General features: G+C 39.6%; 1 protein-coding gene across 1 annotated transcript in view; it reads right to left on the reverse strand.

The window, feature by feature from the left end:
• The window catches only part of ZNF609 (zinc finger protein 609), a 206638-nt gene that overhangs the window by 5984 nt on the left and 185266 nt on the right, over positions 1–15388 (reverse strand). The window contains exons 4-6 of the mRNA XM_051980869.1: positions 7616–7703; positions 1862–4205; positions 671–1037 (exon numbers count right to left, since the gene is read on the reverse strand). Coding sequence (XP_051836829.1) covers positions 671–1037; positions 1862–4205; positions 7616–7703 — 2799 coding nt within the window. The remainder of the gene's footprint in view (positions 1–670; positions 1038–1861; positions 4206–7615; positions 7704–15388) is intronic.

A 15388-nucleotide genomic window follows, 5' to 3' on the forward strand; every position in this document is an offset into this window, starting at 1 on the left:
ATTCCACTTGACAAGGACTTCGAATATCAGGAATCAATAGGCAATACATACATGTAAAGTCAAGTCAACAAGTATCAACAAAGAATTTACTTTCTGTCCAGTGTTCTTATCAATTAACATAGGGAGGTTGTGCATAGGGGCTCCCCGGACTGACTGGACTGAAATTCCACCCTGTTCTCTGCTTTTTCTGAATGTCTTGAGTACTACATTGTACTCCAGAGATTTCCCCTTAATTAACTTATATTGAGTTGGATTTTATATTTAGTCCAAGTGTGTACCTTGAGGGCTTGGATTATCTTTACTGCTTTTAAGGACTCTAAAGTGCTCAACACTAAATGAGCTAAATAAAGACCTCCTGAACCTCCTGAACCAAAATGCCTGTTTCTGAGGGGAAGAAGTCATGACAGAGAAGGGTTTTTGCTCAGTCATCAATGAGCACAGACAGATGCCAACTGTATAACTGAGGCAAGGGAGGAGGGGTGGTGAGTAGTTCCTACAAGTAGCAATTAGGACAACATGGCAGCCAGTTTGAGGTAGAGGGACACAAACAGGCGCACCTTACAGGAAGACATTTATGAATAAGATGCTGTCTAAGAACTGGTCAAATAAACAATTTAAAATCTCTCCTCACAATTCCCTGGGAATAGTAACTGATGCTTTGGTGCCATACCTGGGTAGTTCTGCATCATGACAGCTGGCATGCCTCGGTAGCTGGGATGGTTTGGGTCATAGGACTGGCTGTAAGAGTAGCCGTGCATATAGGGAATATAAGACTGATGCTGGGTAAGAGGGGAGGACACAGGCACATGGACGCTGGGCCGGGGCTCCTTGCCCCCAAGTCGGGAGTCTTCAGAGGGAGGCAGTTTACAATCGCCACTTGTGCTCTCTTTCCCATCCTCCTTGGGGACAGAGTCTTTACTCCGGCTTCTTTCCTCCTTCAACTTTCGGTCCCTTTCCTCCTTCCACCGCTCATCTTCTGACTTGATATCTGAGTACTTGGCAGGATAAACATATGTCCACATTCGAGGTTCTGTCTCCTGTAACAACCAGGGGTTAGGGGTTGGATGGGGTTAGGGAGAAAGAAACCCGATTCAGGCCCAGGTTACAATGGAGACACAAGGACAGCTTAGGAACCAAGTTATGGGGAGAAAGGCTATTTGGGCATTTATTCTTCTCTTACAACTTAATTCAGACCTTCCTACTCCTTTCTTATATGAGAGACAAAAATAAACAAAAAGAAACAAAGGCAATAAGCAAAGAAAAGAAGAGACCACATCAACAGGACCAACAAGTAAAAGGAGACAACTTAGGAAAACATCTAAAAGTAGGGATGCCTCTTCAATAAGTATTCTGGACCATCTGGCATCCTCCTCTCAAGAAGAAAGGTGATAGTGTATTAAGTCAGGAAAGAGAAGTAGAGCAGCGGAGAGAAAAGGTGCTCTTCTGTTAACTGGAAGACAGGAGATACTCTAAAATTCAAGGGCAAGGCAAGTTCTGAGTCCCCAATTCTGTTTTCTAAATCCTTTTGTTAGCAATTGAATGGGGAATGGAAGAATTATTATCACTGCATTTCACAGAAGTTGGAGGCCAAATTTAGCAAAATAAAGCATTTTCAAACACTCAATGATCAAATAGAAATCAAGAGTTCTTGCCTTAGTTACCACCCTGGGAGCTAGAAGACTCTTGCAGAGGATGAAGCACTACACAAAAGCGACTAAGTCTGCAGGTCTCGTCAACCTCTGAGAGATCCCAGGTTTGTGCAATTCTGGCACAAGGGCAAAATGAAAACAGGGACAGGAATGGGTATGGAGGGGAAGGACGAAGAAACTGCCAAATAAGAAAAGACTCCCAAGTGAGTTACCTGTCGGTACCAGAGCACCGGATCCACGTCTGTCTGCCGGCCACACTCAGTGGCTGCTTTGGAGTCTGAGGCCTCCTTAGCCAGGTGGCCAGCCTCACTCAGTTTCACCTTGAGCCCCTCAGCGGCCTGGCTGGGGAGTTTGGAGGAATCCTCCAGTTTGGGGATGATGACAGACTTGGCAGGATCGGGCCCTGGCTCTTTGGCCTTACTGGGCCCCGACTTCACAAGGTCCGTCAGGCTCGGGGCCTTGGTGAGCGTGGGGGGGACGGAGGGCTTCTGTTTCCAGTCCTCCTTGAGGGCGGCCTCGCGTTCCTTCAGGCTCAGCTCCACCTTCTTCTCCAGGCCGCGCTGCTGCTGCGTCTCCAAGCTCTGCCGCTTCTGCTGCTCCTCGTATTGCTGGCGGTAAGCTGTGTTGGTGCTGAGGAGGTGGGTGTGGTAGCTCTGGTCGCTGTAGCCGTAGGGGGGGACGTAGGCGTACTGGTTGTAGTACAGGGACTGCATGTACATGTTGGGGCGCTGCTGAATGACCGAAGGCTGCTGGCTGGAACTGCTCAGCTCTGCTTTCTTATCCTCACAGCCCTCGTTCTTGACTTTTGTCTCAGGGTTCTCGGGTTCTTCATCCTTCTTTACCTTCAGTGACTGGCTCTCCACTCCGGTCTGGCTGCTGGGGTTCAGAGTCCCTGGGCTGGACTGGGGATAGCCTGGAGAGTAGTAGGTTTCAAAGCCTTGGTAATAGGGAGAGTCTTTGCTCTGAGGCTGAGGGGGGAAAAGGGTTTTCTTAGCCCCTTCTTTGACTAACTGGTCGGGATCTTTTGATTTGACGCTGTCCACCTTGCCTTCCCCATCCTCTCCAGCATCCGATATGTCAGAATATGCAGGACTGTTGTTCTTAACAGAACTGGCTTCTGCTCCATTCTGAGTGACCACGTGCAAGGGAGTCATGGGCTGGGCGGGAGTCGTGCTATCCAACCGACTGCTGCTGCCAATGGAGGGGCTGGGGGCATTATCTGTAAAGCTGTAGATCTTATCTGCCTCAGCTTTGATGCTGGCCAGACGACTCTGATGGGGGTCTGATGAGCCATTAAGGAGCCCCTCGCTTTTGGTCCGATCGTCACTGGAGGACTCCCTGAATGGGCTCTTGCCTTCTTCGGCTCGGCAAACCTTTCCAGGAGTCAGGGGGTTTTCAAGTTCCTTCAACTCTTTCTTCTTTTTTTCTTTCTTCTTCTTATCCTTGGCTGGGGTCAGGGCAGGGTTGACAGTAAAAGGCTCTCCCATCACAGTAGGTTTGGGTTGAATGGGTTTAAGTTGTGGGCTGTTGGGCATGGCCTGGACAACTGTAGTGGTCAACCCAGAGGAAGAACCTGGGCTGGCTGCGGTAAAGGTAGCAGTCTGGAAGGTGTAGATCTGTTGAGGGGGAATAGCAGGGGCAATAGGTCGGGCTGACTTTAAGCTCTTGGAAGAAATCTTTTCAGGTTTTGAACTAGAAGGTTTTTTAGATTTGTCTTTGTCCAAACATCTCTTCTCCAATGAATCAAAGCCATCATTGCTTGTCTCATCCACTACCGAGGGACCATCCTCAGAGCCATCATTGGACAGAGCCCCTGGATCTGTGTCCCCTTCTCCACTCAGTTTCTTCTTACAGAGGCCCTTTGTGCTGAATTTGCTTGAAGGAGAGGGGCTATGGGGTTCTACCAGTCGGACTTTGGGGGTGGCTGAGCGGGCAGGGGAGAGGGAGCCTTTCTGGGAGACAGAGGCACCATTACAGCTTCCAAGGTCTGTGTGCAGGGAGGTCTCCTCCCCATATTCACTGTCTCCGTCAGCTTCTGGCTTGCTGTCATCATCTGTGTGTGCATGGGCCTGGTGGTACTTTAGTCCATTGATGTGCTTATATTTCTTGTTGCAGTTTGGGTGGGGGCAGTCAATGAGGACTGGGGAGGGGCAATTTCTATCTAAGATGGCAGGCTCTACCTTGACCCCAGGAAGAGGTCCAGTGGCTGAACCCATAGAATTGGTTCGGACTCTCTTGCTCCCTTTTGAGTCCTCAGAGCTAGAGTTCAGCTCCATGTCAGAAAGGGGTTTATTTTTTCGCTTGTTGGCAGAGGAAGGACTGGCCTTGACATCTTCAGTGGTCGTGCTTGGGGGAGGGCGGTGCTCTGAAGAATTCTGGCTGCCCCGGCGGCCTTTGCTATTAGCCCCTGCCCGGGTCTTGCTGCTGTTACTGGTCCCCTTGCTGTCGGAAGCCGTAGTTGTCTCATTTACGGGTGTGTTGCTGTTGGGACGCATGCGCTTACCTCTGCCTCTGCCGTTACGCATCTCCAGGTCGCTGGTGGGGGAGTCACAGAACCTAAGTAGTAGCAGTAATAAAACAGTAATAATAATAGCAACAATAACTAGTATTTATGTAGTGCCTATGATGTGTCGGGCACTGTATTATAAGAGCATTTTACAAGTATTATCTCATCTGATCTGCACAACAACCCTGGGTGCTGTTATCCTCAACTTACAGATGGAAGTGAACAAAACATAAGTGGCTTGTCCAAGGTCACAGTACCAGGAAATGTCTGAGACCAAATCTGAGCTTCCTGACTGCAGGCTCAGAGCTCTATCCACTTCACTACACTGATGCCCAACTAAGAAGCAAACAGCTGTTGTTAGGGATAGAAAACCAGGGTGGCAGCAGACCAGAACTAAAGTATAGCAGACATCGAAAAGAACAAAGTCTATTTTTCTCTTAGAGGAAGCCTCTCAGCTTCATAAAATAACAACTATTGAGAGCATTGTCCTTCATAGTTTGATTGCAATACACAACCTAGTTGGATATTAATGATTACCCAATCAGTACACCTAAAGACACAGTACTTTAATGGTTAACCAGGCCTACATGTTGTTGTCATCATCAGCATCAGCATCAGCATTTAAGAAGGCCTATTATGTGCCAGGGACTATACTATGCACCTTACAAATATCTCATCTCTGGGAGGTTGACACTATTAGGATTCCCATTTTTCATGGAAGGAAATTGAAAGTTAAGCGACTTACACAAGGAAAAACAGTAGATGTCTAAGCCAAGATTTGTATTCAGGCCTTCTTGACACTAGGCCTAGTGCTTTTATGTATCATGACACCAAGCAGCCTGTACATTTCTCAAGTACTATGCTATCAAGTGTCTAAGAAAAATCTGAACAAGGAGATAGAGTTCACATAGAGTTAAAAAACTTCTCCCCGGGATGGATCCTTCTTTAACTGACCAATCCAAAAGTAGTTTTCACGGTACTCTAAACATTGCCTATGATAACTTATAGATTTAAAACGTATTTTGGTTTTCTTTTCAAAGAGGGTGTCTTCTTCAGGAAGCTGCTATGACCTTTCTTCCCAGATCCAAAAGAATAATTTGTATCCCGTACTGTTTATAACTCTTTAACAGATTTTTTCAAATGGTTTAATTTGCTTCCTGGGTTCATTCTATCTGCTGAATTGATCGTCTATGAGCAGATTACAATATCCAGGCCCTAAGAGGCCACGCAATATTTCTCTTGAGAACTGGGAAAGACAACCAACACTACCCCACCATGGGTTGAAGAAACCTTTCAGTTTCCTTTGGAAAATATTGCTATATATTCCACAGAACAGTTGATGGTTAGATAAGAGTCTAAGTGCATTTTCCTGATCCCTGAGTTTTTCACCTAACAGGGCACCAACATCAAACAAGTTAGGAGATTCCCCGTGCTGAAACAGGATTCAAAGAGACCAAATGGCCACTAACATATGCAGGGGGAATATGAGAGGTATTGGGTTCAAAAGATTCCCTATCTATGTTGTCCCAATAAGCTCGGAGATGAGTCTACAAGCCACCATAAAATGAGAGTAGACAACCTTCTATGTCTAAAGTCTCTGATGAAGAAGAAATGGAATCTCAATAAACAGTGAAAGTTAAATATCTGTGTATTGTGAGATCTACGCTGTTGCCTAATCACCAAATGGGTATACGAAGAAGCTAGGCGTACATGAGGGTATAAAGAATATAAGCTGGATAAAGGTTACAAAGAACAAGGTACAGAAAAAGATAGAAATCTTTCTATTTGCCCAGCTGTATGTAGTTCTCAGAGAGTAAGATTTACTTTTTTCTATTTTTTCAAAAATTCAATTTTATTTTCATCCCTGAATTTGCTCCCTCCTATATCACTCCTCCTTCCATGGCAAAAGAAAAATAAAACTCATTCCAAACATGTAGAGTCAAACAAAACAAATTCCTGCATTATCCATGTTTTTAGAAAAAGGCCTCACTCTATGTTCTGAGTCCATCATCTGTCTATCTGAAAGTGACAGGTTTCATCATGAGTCTTCTGGAATTGTGATTGATCATTGTGTTGATGTTTTTCTAATATTGCAATTATTATATAAATTGTTCTCCTAGTTCTGTTCACTTCACTGTGTATCAGTTCATATCAGTCTTGCCAGGTTTCTCTGAAACCATTTCCCCCTTCATGATTTTTTACAGTACAATAATATTCTAGCATATTCATATAGCATAACTTATTCGGCCATTCCCCAACCAACAGGCAATCTCTCAAATTTACAATTCTTTCCCATTATGAGAAGAGAGGCTATAAATATATACAACTAGACCCTTTTCCTCTTTCATTGGTCACTCTGAAATACAGATCTAGAAATGCTATTTTTTGATCAAAAGGTATGCAGTTTAATAGCTTTTGAGGCATGATTCTCAACTCCATTTCAGTACAAGTAGATCAGTTTTCATAGCTCCAAAAGCATATTAATAAACCTGTTTTACCATAGATCCTCAAGCATTCATCATTTTTCTTTTTTTGGGCAACATTGTCATTTGGATAGGTGTGAAGTGATAAATACCTCAAAACTCTTTTAATTTATATTTATCTCAAAGTAATTTAGAGCCTTTTTCATAGTTATTGATAGTTTGGGTTACTTTTCTCTGAAAACTACATATGTTTTGAATATTTATTATTTGCATAATAATTGCTCTTATAAATTTGACTCAGGTTCTCAATTTATCTTAGAAATGAGACTCCTATTAGTGAAACTTGCTGCAAAGAATGCTCCCTTCTCCATTTCCTTCCTCTTTTTTAATTTGAGCTGCACTGATTTTCTTTATGCAAAACCTTTTTGATTTTCTTTTACCTATTAATCTGAAAAGTAATTTCTTCCATGTTCCTCTATTCTGTTTATTATGGTAACCTCCTTCAATATAAATCACATATCTATTTTGAACTTACTTTGGTGTAAAATGTTCTATACTTAGTTTCTGCCAGAGATTGTTTTCCAGTTTTCCTAAAAGTTTTTATTAAATATTGAATTTGCCCCAACAGCTGGAATCTTTGGATTTATCAAATATCAAGATAAGGTTATCATTTGCATCTCTATTTTGTGTGTGTGTATATGTTTTTAAAAGTTCCACTAATTAGCCTATTTATTTTTATCCAATACACAATTGGCTTTGCAGTATAGTTTGATACCTGGCACTGATAATCACCACCCCTCACCCAATTCATTTTCTTGACATTCTTGACTTTCTCTTCCTCCAAATTTAAGCTCTATAAAGTAATCCTTTGGTAATTTGGTTGATATGACACTGAATAAGATTAGACTAGATAGTATTCTCTTTTTTTACTGACTTGGGACTTACCCCAATGGCAATTAGTATTTTTCTATTTAGGTCTGTCTTCAAATGATATAAATTAGATCTGATTTTCAGTAAAAAGCTAAGAGAGAACTCACCTGGGGGGTGCCCAATCATGACGTGTGCAATCAAGAAGGGTGCCCACGTAGGTCTTGTTCCTCCATGTCACATTCACCACCAACATGCCTGAAATACAAAGACAACTTATGACACCAAATCTACAACTACTGGGGATCTTAGTAGTGTCCTTATATGTGAGAACTCATGAAGTGGGCTATGCTAGCTTTAAGGATACTGGAGTTTTTGATAGATATTTAGAAGAAAGACAAGTTTGGAAAAACATATAGGCCAAATGAAGTCAAAATCTTTAGCTTTTGAGAAGAGGCATGGGATAATGGACTTAAGAGTCAGAAGAGCTGAGTTTGAAGTTCTATTATTTATATTGGCAAGTTATCTTCTCAGAGCATCAACTTCCATATCTGCAAAAAGAGACAATAATACTTTATACCTGTTTTAGGGTAGTTGTGTGGACCAAATGAGATAATGTATTGTGAAAGTTCACTTCCTCTTGGAAAAGCCACTGAACATTAAAACTTGTTATTCTGAGTTAGAAAAGTACAGATTTGGGCTTTAGCCTGGTTTTTGCCACTGGCTCAAAATGTTCTATTAAGATATGTATGTCACTTCAAAGCCCTATTTGCAATGAAAAGGGGACAGCATTCCCTATGCCAATTTTCTCTCTAGTGAGTAGAATTGTCTAAACAGGGAGGAAATCTAGAAAGCATTCTGCAGAAAGTACTATTCAAGAGAACAAAAACAAGGACCTTTTTTTAATTTGAGAGGGATATCGAAAACTAAGACTATGGAACATCAGGACTCTAGGATCAGGAAGCAAAACACTTTAGAAGAAAACATTCTTTTAGAACAGGAAGTGGCAATTACTAAGGATACTAATATTAGAATCAGACAGCATTTTGGCTTCATCACTAAATAATCAGCTCTTCTCATAAGTACCTCAAACATTCTTCCTAAATGCAACAGGGACTCTAAAATGAAAAGTCCCCTTTTTTCAGGTTTCTCTGGCACCCCCCTAAGAAAACAATTACATTAAATGATTTCTAGCCATTAGCAGAGTGAACTCAAGTGGATGTTTCCTCCGAGAGATGGGCTGCTCTGATTACTGCATAACTAATTTGACTAGGAGCAAAGTCCATTGAATTGAATGTATTTATCCGAACAAGGTAAGACTCGGAGATAGGCATCTCATTTACAAGGGCAGACTAGTACAACAGCAAAGAGAACAGGCACACAATTAGAAGATGAATGTGATTCTCAGCCCTGAAACAGCTGGGAGTGAACACATGTTTATAAATCTGGGTGTTTCTCCTAAGTGTAATCTGCAAACCAGAGAAATAATGAATGAGCGGAAAAGATCAGGCCAGAGGGGAGAAGGGAGGAGGGGAAAACCTAATATGGATAGACAGTCTGGGGCGGCCTGTTTAAATGTCAAAGCACAGTTTTTTTTCCCTGCACCGTAAATCTCTCTGCAGGGCCCTGAGTCTAGGAGAAGTAAAGAAAGAAAAAAAAGATCAGAAAATGACATTGGACAGATACTATTTCTGTCAGAGGATGACTAAAGAGTAGCAAAGGTTAGTTTAAACAGGGGAAAATAGGTTCCTGTTACAAATGGTGCTCACACCATAAAGAGAAGGTTGATTTGTTTGGAGATAAGAATATCCAATTTGTTGTTTAAAAAAAAAACAACAAATAATAAAGAGTACTTTGTATTTCACTATAATCATAATATTCTCATAACCACTAAAAACCTTCCAGACATGATCTCATTAGCCATCATTTTGTTTCAAAGTGATGAACATTCTTCCTCCTTAACAGACAGTAACCCTGGGGCATAGGAAGGAAAAGTGACTTTGTGGGAAAACAGTCAATAGCTTCTGCTAAGTTTTAAGAAATATTCTTCTAAGTTATGAAAGATCCAAGCTAAATATATTTCTTTAGCATATAGCATCTATGCTTCAAGAACTCTGAACAGATTAGTGTGGTAGAACTACCCACTCTCTGATGAAACTGTTATCTGCTACCCTAAGGGGCATAATTCCCTCATGTTTTTTTCATCTCTCAATTCACTAGCAAATTCTGTCCTCAGGAAATGATGTGTATAGGAAAAGATGTATACTGTGGAACAAAAGTTTATACTGAGGAGTAGGGAGAAAGAATACTATAGAAAATACTTCAGAAATCCCTCCTTTCTAATGTTTAGCAATAAAGTTCATCATAGGAAGTCTCTGTCTAGAGACAAATCTCCTAATCAAGCAATTAATCAACATGTACTATGTGCTAGGACTATATACATGTGTAAGCGTACAAAAGTATGTTTTATAAATTTATTCAGTATCATACGGGAAAATAAGATATAGTCAAGGTGAGTGAATTTTCAACAAAATTGAAGTTTTTGCCCCCTTAATGTACACAGTTGAATGAAATGCCACTGACTTAAGTTTATATATAATACCCACTACAAGTGGATAATGAGCTGAACACAGAATTGAATAGGGAACAAAGTGGTCTAGAGGTACTTCAGATAAAGCTCCCCTATGACACAAGTACCTATATCTTTTTTTTTTTTTCAAATAGCAACAGTATCTTCTCACTCATACTATATGGCTGCCAATCATGGAATATCATGATCTCAAAATTTTTTTAAAAAAATCCAGGATCTGTAAGGAAATGGAGAGATGAATAACAGGCTTAATTTTTATTACATAGTACTACTGATGACTTGGGTAAACGAATTGGTCTAAGAGATTCCAGGAAATGTACAATAGGCAAAGTTAGGCCAGTCATATATTAAGAGGCAAAGAATAACATATGGACAGCCTTGCTACCCATGAAATTTTTAAACGTTCCAGAAGAAGATCTTGGCGTACTGCCCAAATCTTTTAATGGAAGACTTATGGGAGAAAATGCAAGAATCAATCAATAAGACAGAAAGGTATGGATAAATGGAGATCTTCACTATTTGAAGAAGTGCCTGCAATTACAGAGTTAACAATCAGATTCTAAGAGGTATTGGCACACTCCTTTTAAAGTGCCAAAACTTAAAAAATTCATCAACTTTGGATACATTTTTTTCTAAAACATGTTACATGTTTTCCCATCAAGAAGACAGAAGAAAAAAAAAAAAAAGAATATAAATAATCCTCAATTTAAAAGCCTGTTAAAGCTTAAAACTGTATATTAAGACTCTTGGGATAGTCTGTATATAGCAGGAGATCCATTAATACATGAACTCAATAAAACAATGTTGTAAAGGTCTGTTTTTAAACTAATTTAAGCTTACAGGTTGAACTGGCTTTTGTGAACTAGCATGGAAACTAGTTACTATTTATAACATTTTACATGGAAAATGTAATCTGAATTTTAAAGAATATAATATTTACTTTTTTCTTAAAAATAAGTTTGTTATTGTACTAAACTGTAATGCCTTTAGGGAAATGAGGTTAGCTGGGCTATTTGGCTCCACACTATATGGATCCATAGCTACATGCTTAAAAAATAAACAAGCCCAACACCTTTCATTTTTCTTCTTTTTTTTTTTTTCAGTTAACAAGTATTTTCATTCCTGATGAAAAGTAAACCCTTGAAATAAATACTATGTTGTACTTATTTTTTAAATTAGTTTTTATGTCTCTGAGATTAGCTGTAACCTTTTGTCATTCTGTCTCCTCGAAAGATCTTATCATTCCTTAATCTATTGGGGGGGGGGGGGGAGGAGCCTAAGGCAATTGGGGTTAAGTGACTTGCCCAGGGTCATATAGTTAGGAAATATTAAGCACCTGAGGTCAGATTTGAATTCATTCCTCCCGACTTAAGGGGTGATGCACTATCCACTGTGCCATCTAGCCCCCAAATCTATTGTTTTTAATCTATAATGCTTAAGAAGCTAGAGTTAAGATAAAAACTTCATCTCAAATAAAAATATTAAGGAGGCTTCATTTTCAGGCCCTTGTAGCCCTTTCTGCCCTATTTCATGATGCACAACCCCTCCTAGTATCAGAAAGATATATCAGCCCCAATATACCTTTCTAACTAAAGGACTCAAGTTCTGACAGACTGCCCACAAGTTCATTTTGTTACCACCTGAAGGCAGGTAGTTTAGATACTATATATCAGAAGTGGGGAAAGAACCAATGGCTTGTTATTATTCCTTATGTGGGATCAAACCTCAATATAAAAGGAAAGTATTCTAGGCAAGAACTGGGCTCATGCCTATAAAATACAATAGGGAACCTAAAGTGTTGGCATCTGGTAAAAGGAGAGATATTTTTTTTTAAAAATGGTTATAAATTATAGTCACAAAAGCCTATTGCCTTATTATTAGTTATTCAACCTAAATTGCTAGGACTTTCTCCATGTTGAAGACTAGAAAGCTGGAGACCAGCCAGGTCTCCTGCTCTTAATAGCTGGCCTTCTGGGCAACCTCCTGCTTTGTTGGAACCCTAAATTTGAAGTACTCTGAGCATTGGCAAGCAACTTCCAGGCTCACTTAGAAATAACTGGGTTGGTAATGGAGGAGGAAGTAGGGATGTTTTTACATGCCATCTGGCTGAGGAATCCCATCAAATTTCTTATTTAAAAACCTATTTTGAATTTATCTATTCTCCATCCCCATTGCCACCATCCAGATCTTTAATAATTAACTTCTGGGCTATTGTAATACTCTTCAAAGAAGTCTCTCTTAGACTAATCTCTTCCCAAGCATACTGATGGCATAAATTTGCTTAAAACACTATTTTCACAATCAATCAACAAGCATTTCTTGAATCCTACATTAGCGTCAATATTGTAAAAGAAACAAAGGAAAGGTTATAATCTCTGCCAGCTTTTAATAGACTGCAATTAGATATACACTCTATTTGGAAATGAAAATAATATAAAATGGCATACTTGATGAAAGACTGTATATGATTTAATAACTATAAATTCTTTAAGGATGTCAGAGAGGATTATAAGGAACAGAATTGTTAGTAAATTAAGATGGGTGGGAGACTTGGGCTGAATCATTAAGTATTGCTAAAATTTAGAGGCCAATGGAAAGGGGAAGAATATTCCAAATGTAGGAAACAGCAAGATCATTTGGCTAATAATGAGAAAATTGCCACTGTGACTGGATAGGAGATAGGTTGTGAAGAAGTGTATAAAATTTACAGTAAGGATCAACAGAAGGGGATCTCTGAAAGGCAGGAAGAGAATATAGATTAAATGTTGTAATAAGGAGCTACCATAGACTTAGATGACTATAATTCATAGTTAAGATTATCAAGTTACTATTTCTAGCCATATGAAAATATGCTCCAACTTATTATTAATTAGAGAATTGCAAATTAGCACAACTCTGAGAAACCAATACACACCTGTCAGATTGGCTAGAATGACAGGGAAAGGTAATGTGGAATGTTGGAGGGGATGTGGGAAAACAGGGACACTGATACATTGTTGGTGGAACTGTGAACACATCCAGCCATTCTGGAGAGCAATTTGGAACTATGCTCAAAAAGTTATCAAACTGTGCATACCCTTTGATCCAGCAGTGTTTCTACTGGGCTTTTCCAAAGAGATACTAAAGAAGGGAAAGGGACCTGTATGTGCCAAAATGTTTGTGGCAGCCCTGTTTGTAGTGGCCAGAAACTGGAAACTGAATAGGTGCCCATCAATTGGAGAATGGCTGGGTAAATTGTGGTATATGAATGTAATGAAATATTATCGTTCTGTAAGAAATGACCAGCAGGATGATTTCAGAAAGGCCTGGAGAGACTTACATGAACTGATGCTGAGTGAAATGAGCAGAACCAGGAAATCATTCTATACTTCAACAATGATACTGTATGAGGATGTATTCTGATGGAAGTGGATTTCTTTGACAAAGAGACCTAACTGAGTTTCAATTGATCAAGGATGGACAGAAGCAGCTACACCCAAAGAAAGAACACTGGGAAATGAATGTAAACTCTGCATTTTTGTTTTTCTTCCCAGGTTATTTTTTTACCTTCTGAATCCAATTCTTCCTGTGCAACAAGAGAACCATTCAGTTCTGCACTCTATATTGTATCTAGGACATCCGGTGACATATTCAACATATATAGGACTGCTTGCCTACTACCTGTTGGATATCTTCACTAACATGTTCCATAGGCTTCTCAAACTCAATTAACCCCAAATAAAACTCATTCTCTTTTGCTTAGTCTTGATTCTTTCATCTTTCTTCCTCCTTCCATCCCATATTTTAATCAACTGCCAAATCTTGTTAATTCAATGTTCCTAACACCTCCCTCATGTGACCTCTGTTGATCACTCATCTGGATCCTAGTTCAAGTCCTTCCATCACCTCAAACAAGGAATACTGAATTATGAATTGATCCAGAAGACTACAATTTCTTTTCCAATCTATTTTCTACAAAGTTGTCAAATAAATATTATTAATGCAGAGGCATAGTTATTGCACACGTTTCACCCCACTTAAGAAGCTTTAGTGACTCCCAAACACCTCTATAATAAAATATAATGCCTGTCTTGTATTTCAATACTTTACAAACTGGCTCTACCCTTTTTTCCCTAATGGATTTCACAACACACATACTGCATCCAAACCCAGGATAGGGTGGGCTTCTTACTGTTCCCGGTATAAGACATTTTATCTCCTGTCTTTGTGAGGGCTCTTCACTAAACTTGGAATGTCCTTTCCTTACTAATATCTTGGAATGAATTCCTAGCTACCTACATGACTCAGAAAGAACCACACCTACACATAAACCCTTTCCTAGTTCACCTTGTTGATAAATTGTTTTTTTCTCCCCCCATCTCTCCTCAAAATATCTTTGTTTTTAAATTATGACATATTTAACAATGGCATATTAAATATAAGGCACACCTCAGTATTTGGTTATTTTTTCCACTTTTTTACAACAATGCTAATGAACACTAATACACTGTTTGTGGAACTGGGAAAGGATCCAATCATTCCAGAAAGCAATTTGGAACTATGCTCAAAAAGTTATCAAACTGTGCGTACCCTTTGATCCAGGAGTGTTTCTACTGGGTTTGTATCCCAAAGAGATCTTAAAAGAAAGGAAAGGAACCCACATGTGCAAAAATGTTTGTGGCGGCCCTTTTCATAGTGGCAAGAAACTGGAAACTGAGTGGATGCCCATCAGTTGGAGAATGACTGAATAAGTTGTGGTATACGAATATTATGGAATATTATTGTTCGGTAAGGAATGACCAGCAGGATGATTTCAGAGAGGCCTGAAGAGACTTACATGAACTGATGCTAAGTGAAATAAGCAGAACCAAGAGATCATTATACATGGCAGCAAGATTATGCAATGATCAATTCTATGGATGTTCCTCTCTTCAATGATGAGATGATTCAAACCAGTTCCAATTGTTCAGTGATAAAAGAGAGCCATTTACACCCAGAGAAAGGACTGTGGGAACTGAGTGTCATTCACAACATAGCATTTTCATTGTTTTTGTTGTTGTTTGCTTGAATTTTATTTTGCTTCCCCCCCCCCTTTTTTTTAGTAATTTAATTAGATTTTTCTTTTGCAGCACAATAATTGTATAAATATGTATGCATACATTGAATTTAACATGTTTCTACCATGTTTAATATATACTGGATTACTTGCCATCTAAGGAAGGGCATGGGGAAAGAGGGGGAAATTGGAACACAAGATTTTGCAAGGGCTAATGTTGAAGAATTGTCTACACATGTTTGAAAAATAAAGAGCTTTAAGAAAAAAAAATTAAATAAAAAATAAAATAAAAAGTAAATAGAAAGAAACTCTAAATAA

The sequence above is a fragment of the Antechinus flavipes genome, chromosome 2 (genome assembly GCF_016432865.1).
Source record: "Antechinus flavipes isolate AdamAnt ecotype Samford, QLD, Australia chromosome 2, AdamAnt_v2, whole genome shotgun sequence".
NCBI lineage: Eukaryota > Metazoa > Chordata > Mammalia > Dasyuromorphia > Dasyuridae > Antechinus > Antechinus flavipes.